The 9,641-nt window shown below is 43.0% G+C and overlaps 1 protein-coding gene across 1 annotated transcript; it reads right to left on the bottom strand.

Moving 5' to 3' along the window:
• Positions 1-8,861: 8,861 nt before the first annotated feature.
• LOC110734789 lies at positions 8,862-9,260 on the bottom strand. The gene has a single exon (XM_021914938.1). The coding sequence runs from the start codon at positions 9,258-9,260 to the stop codon at positions 8,862-8,864; it is 399 nt and encodes a 132-aa protein (XP_021770630.1).
• Positions 9,261-9,641: the final 381 nt, after the last annotated feature.

A 9,641-nucleotide genomic window follows, 5' to 3' on the forward strand; every position in this document is an offset into this window, starting at 1 on the left:
TTTTCCTTTGAAATTCTCTTTTAGCCAGTATTAACTTTCTATGCCTTTGCAGGCGGGCTCGTCCAAACCATCTTCCTCCCAGCAACCGGACTCAAAGGTTCGGAAACAGATAGCTGGTAGTACGCTTGGCTCTGCCAAAAAACAGCCAGCTGAAAAACAATCGCGCGCCCCCCAAGGTAAGGGGAATTAAACTCAAGTCCCTAGGGACAGCCGGCCTCCAAGAGGTATAATTTTTCTTCCTTTGATATTCTTTCTCTTATTCTAATAAAGAACCAGACTTGGTCCAAATGGCCAAGTCTATGGTTAAGGCCATCCCTCTAGAGGAGAGGGATGCGGTTAAGGGAGTCGGCACCCTTGACCTGGACGCATCATGGGTCTCCTCTCTGAGGTAGACTTAGCCTTTTTTTTTATAAAAAATGTTGATTGACTTTGCCTGCCGCCTGCTCTTTTCAAATTTGACGCCTGCTTTCCTTTTTCAGACTCTGTTGCGTGTACACAGCCGTCGTAGGCCGATTAGCGCCAAAAACAAAAAGAGGTAAAGGCTGCTAAAGCTATGGCCGCCTCTGACATTGATAAGGCAATGTTTCAAATTGCCCAAAATGAAATATTGACAACTGATATTCTCTATTATCAGGCGCTTGCCACTTCAACAGTCAGAACTGAGTTGGAGGCGACCAAAAAACGGAACGAAGAGCTGGAGAAGACGATCAAAAGTCTTCGAGACGAGCTGCGTCCACTCAAAAACATTGCCCATAAGGCTGAAGGTCTGCAGAAGTCTTTGGACACAGTCAAGGAGTGCCTGGAGGAGCAGGAGGCGGCCATCACCAAAGATCTTAATGCGAAGGCCGAGAACAAGAAGCTGGCTCTAGCCCAGGCCATGATGGAGGACTCGACCAATATTATGAGGATGACCTGGTCGTCCCTCTTCCCAAATGCTAGCTATGCCGCATGGGATTCCAAATTCAACGCTTGTACTGAAGAGTACAACAGAAAGATCATGCAGCAGGCGGATGAGGAAGACCAGAGAGAGGAGGAGGCGGCCAGCTCCAGCTCCGAGGAGGAAGAAGAGTTAGTGGCCCTACAGCCAATGGAGGTGGATGCGCTTAAGGCTCCTGCCCCTGAAGACGAGTCAACAAAAGAGGATGCTTTGAAGAATCAAGTGCCTGTCGTTGAGCTCGATCAGCCGACAGTTGAGACCCAAGCCCCTCCCAATGTTTAAAGCTTTTTATTTTTTCAACTTTCCACCAGCCTGCGTGCCGTTTGTTCCCTTGTATCTTTACCCGACCAAGGGGTCGGGGTTATGAATATTTTGCCGGTCTTCATGGCCGACTGTTTTATATATGAATCTGGCAACCACGTTTTGGTTGCCTTTGATCACACCATCTTGTTTATGCTCATTTTTGCCAAGTATAGAGGGTCCTTGACGTCTGCTTGCATGCCATACCGACTGTTTCGGCTTGTATGTTTTTTAGAATTTTGCAATTTTAGAATTTTGCTTAAAATTTTGCTTAGAATTTTGCAAGCAAAGTTTATCAAGTACCGACTGCCTATGCCCCTAGACGACTTGTTGTCTTGGCTCCAGATTGGCGACCAGTCGGCCATGTATCCTGTCGGTTTCCCAGTGTATTTTAGGAAACACGTTAGGTCTGTTTAACTTTTTCAAGTTAGAAGGAACAGGCCGCTTATAATCGGGTCATCTGTTTGTTTAAATAGAAATAGAGTCCTTGCTTGCCTTTAGCCAGGCGGACTCATCATAGCTTTTTTGGATCCACACTAAGTATGAGAGAGTGACTATGAGCTATCTTTGAGATTACCTAGTCGTCACCTCTCTTGCTTGAGTAGTAGAGGTACCACGCGGCGGAGGCCGGCTGATCCCCTTGATTCGCCAATTTTTGTTGGATATTAACTCAAGAGGTGCCCCCTGTACTTATCCCAAGTGATACAGGCGGTTATCCGACTCGGATGACAACTGTTAACACTTTTTTGGTTAGTGTTAGAGTTATCCTTGTCTCGAAACGGCTACGTGGTTCGTCCTTGGGGGACAGTCGTTTAGGTGCCGTGTACTTAGTTTATAGAGCATTATTCCACCCAAAAGGGAGCTGCTCTCTGCGACGAATCTCATCCGGAGGGATGTCGCCGGACGCCTGCTATGATGTTGGGACAGGTCGTATTAATTTAAAAGAGAGGATCAGTTGGCTAGGCGCCTGAGTTGATCATCCGGCCATAGGCCTTTTTTAGTTCATGGTGAACAAGTATAGAAGAGTAGCCGACTGTAAAGTTACAGGCGGCATGCCCCTTTGAAACAGTACAAAGTAAAGAAAATGGAGAGTAGCCGATTGTTTGTCCAATCGGCATACCCCTTTGTTTATTTATAATGAAGCAAATTTACAAATTTTATTAGCTGCTCTCGGCAATTACATCATTCAAAAATAATACTTCTTTAAATTATCTACATTCCAGGTTCGAGGTAAGGGTTGGCCGTCTGGTGTTTCCAGGCGGTAGGTGCCGTCTCGAACCTCTTCATAGATTCGGTAGGGTCCCTCCCAGTTGGGAGTTAATTTGCCTAACTCATTAGCCCTACCGACTGCTTCCGTCTTTTGTAGTACAAAGTCTCCCACTTTGAGTGGATTCTTGTGTACCCTTTTGTTATATGCCCTTGTCATTCTCAGGCGGTAGATTTCATGGCGCAGGGCTGCATTGCCCCTTCGTTCTGGGAGTGAATCCAATGCCAGGAGCATGGACTCCCAATTTGTCTCTTCGTCATAAAGCATTATTCGAAGAGTCGGCTCGTAGTGTTCAATTGGTAGAACAACTTCTGCCCCATAAGTTAGGAGGAATGGAGTCTCTCCAGTCGCCCCTTTTTCAGTCGTCCTAATGACCTTGGTAAGGAGTGCAAATGTGCTTTCAGCTTCTAAAAGGCCGCCTCAGCATCCGGCCCCCATTCAAACATAGCCTTCTTTTTTATTGCCTGAAAGAAGTAAAGGCATTTGTCGCCTGCCCGACTAAGAAATCTCCCCAGGGCCGCCAGACTACCTGTTAATTTCTGGACCTCTCGGACAGTACGGGGGCGACTGCATGTCTGTGACCGCCTGCACTTTTTCGGGGTTAGCCTCTATGCCCCTTTGATTGATAAGAAATCCGAGGAACTTCCCAGAGTCAACTCCAAAAACACACTTCTTGGGATTGAGCATGACTTGGTGCCGCCTGAGTGTGGTGAATGTTTCTCGGAGGTCGGCCAAATGGTCCATCTTGAGTTGAGACTTCACAATCATATCATCTATGTATGCCTCGACGTTCCTCCCAATTTGGTCAAAGAAGACCGTGTTTATCATTCTCTGGAGGTGGCCGGGGCGTTCTTTAGACCAAACGACATGACTTTGTAACAATACAACCCCTGATCAGTGACGAAGGCCGTCTTCTCCTGGTCCTTCTTCCACGGGGGAATTTGATGGAAGCCAGAGTAGGCGTCCATAAAGCTCATTAAGGCGTGGCCGACTGTAGAGTCGACCAGACTGTCGATCTTGGGCAACGGATAACTATCTTTGGGACACGCCTTATTCAAGTCTGTGTAGTCCACACATATGCGCCAGGTACCATTCGACTTTTTCACCAGCACAACGTTCGCAACCCAGTCAGGGAAATAACATTGCCAAATGAACCCTGCGTCAAGAAGCTTTTTAACCTCGGCGGCAGCCGCCTGGCTTCTTTCTTCACCATGGTTCCGCTTCTTTTGCCTAACCGGCTTCTTTTTTGGATCCACAGCTAACTTATGCACTTCCAAGTCTGGACTTATACCTGACATCTCATGTACTTCAAATGCGAAAATATCCTTCAATTCCTTCAAGAGTGGGTGAAAATCATCACCAAGTGCCGCAAGAGCAGTCGTCCCAACCTTAACTGTTCGGTCAGGACGTGAGTCGTCCAGGACGACGTCCACATGTTCACCAGCCGGCTAAGGGCGGAACTCGTCTGACCGCTCCTCGACCAGTGATTGCTATCGCTTTTCTTTTCTTTCGGCCCCCGGTTGGGCGACCCTTCTTTTCCTGCCGCCTTCTGCTTGGGCAGGCGCATCCTCCTTGATTAGTTCAAGGTCTGTTTTCTCTCCACTTGGGCCAGCAGTCCCCACAGTGGGTTTAATATCCGAGAGATAACACTCTCGTGCCATTTTCTGGTCTCCCCTTAGGGAGCCGACTGTTCCATCATCCTTCTCGAACTTGAGCAACATGAGAGATGGAATGATGACAGCTTTGGAATTGTTTTGGGTGGGTCGCTCTAAGATCATGTTATAGGCCGAGAGCTCTTCAACAACTAAGAACCGAACCACCATGTGACGACCCTCCCCTTTCTCACCCAAACGGATGGGTAGATCCACCCGTCCCACTGGGTGTACGACGCTTCCTCCAAACCCTACTAAAGGGTGAGATACCGGATGTATGCAGTCAGGTTTGTACTTGAGCTTTGCCAAGCACTTGTTGCTGATTAGATCATAGGAACTTCCGGTGTTTATGAGGATCCGGCCAACTCTCTGGTTAGCCACTTTGCATTCAATTACAATGGGGTCGTCATGCGGCCCCCTAACACCTCCCAAGTCTTCCTCTGTGATGACAATTTCTGGGAATGAACTCTTGGAGGTCCGTCCTTGGTTGACGGAGTTAACATCTAACCGCCTGATGTTGTCTTTGTTGCCCCTGATAGTGGGGCCGCCTCCTGCAAAGCCGCCTGCTATAGTATAGACGACGGCGTCGTCAGTGTCAGAGCTGTCAGCCAACCGGTGCTTCTTCTTGGCCGCCTGTTTCTGTTTGGGTGGAGCATTCCCCTTGGACTTCTTGACATAGGAGTCAAGATCGCCTTTTTCTGCCAGGTGATCTAGAAAGCACTTGAGGCTTATACACTCATTGGTTTCATGACCAATGTATTCATGGAAGTGGCAGAATTTACTTTGGTTCCGGTTGCTAACCGAACCTTTCATGGCGGCCGGCTTCTCAATTGAGATCCGACCCTTGATTTTATTGAGGATAGCGTGGCTATCGTTGTTGAACTCATACTTGGGAGAGTATGGTTTATATTCTTTCTTCTTTTTCTGGGACGGCTGTTCAGAGGAGTCGGCCGCCCGTATTTGTTTTCTCTTTTTCTCTTCTTTATTTGCAGACTGCTTTTGTCGGCTTTCTCTTTTGTTGGGCCTCTTGCCGTTCGATTGCTTCCCAGTATTACAGAGGTCGGTTACCTGAATATAGGCATCCGCCTCCATCATGGCCTCTTGGAGGGTGGTCACCCTCTTTCTGACAAGGTCAAATTTGAAGTTCAACCCGTCCTTAAGTCCTCTGAAAAAATCAGTATAGGCTACCTCATCTGGTAGCCCTTGTATCTGAATCCTCATCAGGTTAAACCGCCTGATGTAGGAACGGAGTCCCTCCTTCTCTCCCTGCTGTATAGTCCCTAAGTCAAGGGTCGTCTTCTTTGCAGGGATGTTCATCATAAAATTTGAAGTGAACAAGTAAGCGAGGGTCTTGAAATTATTTACGCAGCCGGTCGGCAGGTTGCCGAATGATTGTTGGGCAAGGCCTTCAATGTGGCCGGGAAACATTTACACCATGTGGGATCATCCAACCCTTGAAGGTACATTAAGTTGGTAAACGCCATTAGATGATCTTCTGGGTTTGTAGTACCATCATAGGCTCCTACCAACACATTCTTCACTTTGGCCGGCTGGGCGGCCTCAATTATTTCCTTGGAGAAGGCGGATGGCTGTTCTCCAAGTCTAATCAACCTAAGTTGCCAATCCAAAGGCTGGACGTTTCTTGCCGCCTGTCCTCCAAACAGAGTAGGCTACATGAAATATTGAGGTTGCGGCACGTATGGCTGGGGTGGCACATGTGGGGCCGCCTGGTTTTTCTTGGAGCTGGACCGATGAGAGGTACCACTTATATTGCTCTCATAATTTGAGTTCGAATACCTCAAGAAGTTATTGTGTAAACTGTCTTGAAAGTCAGACGTAGAGGCCGACTCTGACAGTCGATCACTCTTCTTCTGCTCTAGCAACATTCGAGCATCAGAGTATGTTCTCTTTGACCCATCCGGTTGGATATGACGGATGGGCTTCCTCTTTCCTGGTGAAGGAAAGCGATACTTCGTTAGGTCGATCACCGGCGGCTGCCTTGCCCCAGGCTTTGGGTAAGGGGTCGCCTCACGATCTTTTACAGGCTTCTTCCTCCCAGATTGGGAGGGTCTTCTGGCCGACTGCTCCTTGGGTGGAGCAGGCGTCTTCTTATTGATAAGATCCCGGATCTCCCCTTTGAAGCTATTCATGAAAGTCATGAGTTCACTTCTAGTGATGGGGGCAGATTCCTCGGCCGCCTGTTGATGATCAAGCGGCTGGCCGACTAGTTTACTAGATCCAGCCAGGAAGTCCTCCCGTTCCCTCCTTTCGGTGGGACGGGTGCGTCAAGCTCTGAGGGTCCCGTCAAGGGCCGTGCGAGTCTCGACCTCGGTATCATTATCCGTATCCTAGTCACTGTAGACCCGAGGGTCGTCCATGGGACGCTTGTCACTTAGAATCGGTACAGACTGTAATTCCATCTCGTAAGTACTCTCCCCACAGACGGCGCCAAAATGTTTCGGGGTTTTCTGATGTTCTACGGGAGAGTTACAATTCCGGGACTGGAATCCGTGCGCCTGTACCTGCAAAACAACGGAGACTCCGGGTGGTGGGAGCTCCGCCTCCGACGATCAAGTTAGTACTTGTTTGAGGAGTAAAGGGTGCAGAAAGTAAAGGTGGGAGATCTGGTTCCTCTAGGGGAGGAGTGATCAATGTGTTTAGGTTTCTGTAGGTGAGAGTAATTATTGCTGAATCAGTCTTAAATGAAGGTTTAATTACTGTATTTATAGCCTCGGGATGCGTGCCTAATTCTAGGGTTTTTGGTAAACCCTAGATCTGACCGGGCTTTTCTCGGGAAGTGGGCCTAGGTGGCCTCCTTCCAAGTTGGCAATCAGTAGGCTACATGGCGTGGTATGACTGGTCCATGGTGGACAAATGGCCGTGTGCCACGTGGCAAGCTCTGAGAGGTCCAAATGGAGGACACTTGGCATGACATGATTGGTCCACGTGGCGTACACTGATTGAGCCGGGAAAATCCCCTAATCAATAGGTCATTGAGTTTTGTTGGCCGGTAGGGATTGAAGAAAATCTACAGCCCCAAAGTTCGGATTATTCCAGAATAATCTAAAGTTGAGATTATTGAAACAAAATACGTGAAAGTTGGGATTATTATATCTAATTTTACCTTAATTATATTACAAGGTTACAATTTGTAGCTTCTAAATTGATGGCGCATAACTTGAAAAACACAATACTAAAAGGACACTACGTAAAATTCAAGAAAAGAAAGGAGACGTATAATAGTTGTAAATTTATAAGGACAATTTAGGAAACCAAACGCCTAAAAATGTAATATATATATATATATATATATATATATATATATATATATATATATATATATATATATATATATATATATATATATATATAGTAGGCATTTTTCGAGAGCATTCGGAGAGCCACGTAAGAAATATAATTATTTCGACCAATAAGAAAAAACATATGTATTTTATTTTTGAAATAAAAAATTATATCGCCATCTAGATAAAAATAACGAATTAGATTTGATATATCTAAAATTTTAATGCCATGTAGATTACAATCCACGAATTAAATTATTTTAATGGAAAAAAATAAAGTAAAAATATAGGAAAAGATAAATTCATTAAATCAATACTACGAGTATAAGAGATACAAAAAAATATAGGAAAAGATAAATCTCCAAAAAGATATTTAATCGGGTTCAAATTATGAAAATATCCTATTATTTAAAAATTATCTCCACGTAACTGTACTTGGTGGAGAAATATGGTGGGTTCAAATATTAATTTTTTTTTTTATAAAATTTATGATATTTTAATGAAAAAATAAAGTAAAAATATAGGAAAAGATAAATTCATTAAATCAATACTACGAGTATAAGAAATACAAAAAAATATACTAAAAAATATTTAAATGATAAACGCTTATAATAAAGTTTGATACCTATCATTATAAGATAAATTTTGATAGTATTTATGATAAGAAATACAAATTGTTCGTTAATTATAATTAAATTAAAATTTGTGATACCTACCATTATAAATTGACATATTATACGACACAAACAAAATTTCGTATCAATAAAAAACCCTGTCAAGCGAATTTTGTGTTAATTTTTGGTCATCGATACTTAACGATTATTTGTTTATGTAATGACATACGATTAGATGTTGTATACTTAATAAATGGATGACATTGGTTATTTTTGGAGATGATGAAAAAATTCCAATGCATATATTTGATTTTATATCGCAACAATTTTTTATTCATTGGTAAATATATTGATTTATTTTATATAAATGTAAAGATTTAATTTATATCAATTTCAGTTTGGCTAACATTTCACGGTTCAATTTATCCATTGATGTAGTATGTTGGTTGGGACGAGGTTGATGATTCTATCGAAATAAAAGATATGGTCAAACAATAAATAATGATTTAGGATTTAAATTATTAAAAATTTATCATTTCACATTAAAGATTTTATATAACGGAAAATATATCATATTTACAATTTATTTATATTTAATAAATTCATTATAAATTATAGTAAAAAAAAAAAAATTTTAAACTTTGGTAATTTTGTTTGAAATTATTAAATACAATAAATCAAATAATTAAAAATCTTAGATGAAAAAACCACACATCGCACACATCTAGCAAATAATGTTCCTAATCCAATTTTATACTTTTTTAAGCTACAAATAAAATAACAAAATCATCACAAATCACCATTATCATCCTCGACAATAATCCTAATCCCATTGTCTCGAAGCGTATTAATAATACCCCAAACAATCTTAGCATTAGCAGCAGCATCTTCTACCCCTTTCTTCTGAACTTGTTTATAAACATTAGCATGGATCCCATCATCCAAACCTTGATGATTGCGATGAAGGGCTTCTAATTTGATCCGCCGCGATAAAACTTCTCCGACAACAGTGGCAGCGTGAGGATTCTTAGTGGTGCGGCCAAGCTCAAAGGCTCGTTTGATAGCGTGCTCTATCGATGACACTTGAGCTACTAAACTTCCGTCACTTTTATCCAAAACATTAGCTGTTATGTACTTGAGTGATATATGTAATCGCAACTCGTACGCCGCCTTTCGAACCATTGTCATGGTTTGTGGGATGGTAGTAGAGATGGAGTTGTGGATCTATAGAAAATGGTGGGCTTTTGGGGGTTTTGATTTTGTGTGGGTTTTGTAGCCCATATATATAAACATGTTAGATGTTGACCCGAAAATATATTAATTCAGGCCGGATATTATATGCATCGAGTTTGAATCCTCCCTCCATCTCATAATACTTGACACAATTATCATTTTTGCACGTCCAAAATACTTGACACGTTACTAAATATGGAATGAGACGACTAATAAAAAAATATTTTCCTACACTTTCTTTGAGACCACAAACCCCAAAACTCAATTAAATCCTATATTTTCTCTCCTCACTACCCCCACCTCCCCCTACCTTTTGTTTTCTTACAAAAAAAAAAA

The sequence above is a fragment of the Chenopodium quinoa genome, unplaced genomic scaffold (assembly GCF_001683475.1).
Source record: "Chenopodium quinoa cultivar QQ74 unplaced genomic scaffold, ASM168347v1, whole genome shotgun sequence".
In the NCBI taxonomy this organism is placed as follows: domain Eukaryota; kingdom Viridiplantae; phylum Streptophyta; class Magnoliopsida; order Caryophyllales; family Amaranthaceae; genus Chenopodium; species Chenopodium quinoa.

What these genes read in the sequence shown, in the direction of transcription:
- LOC110734789 (XM_021914938.1), bottom strand. Translation starts at nt 9,260, where the DNA reads ATGACAATGGTTCGAAAGGCGGCGTACGAGTTGCGATTACATATATCA.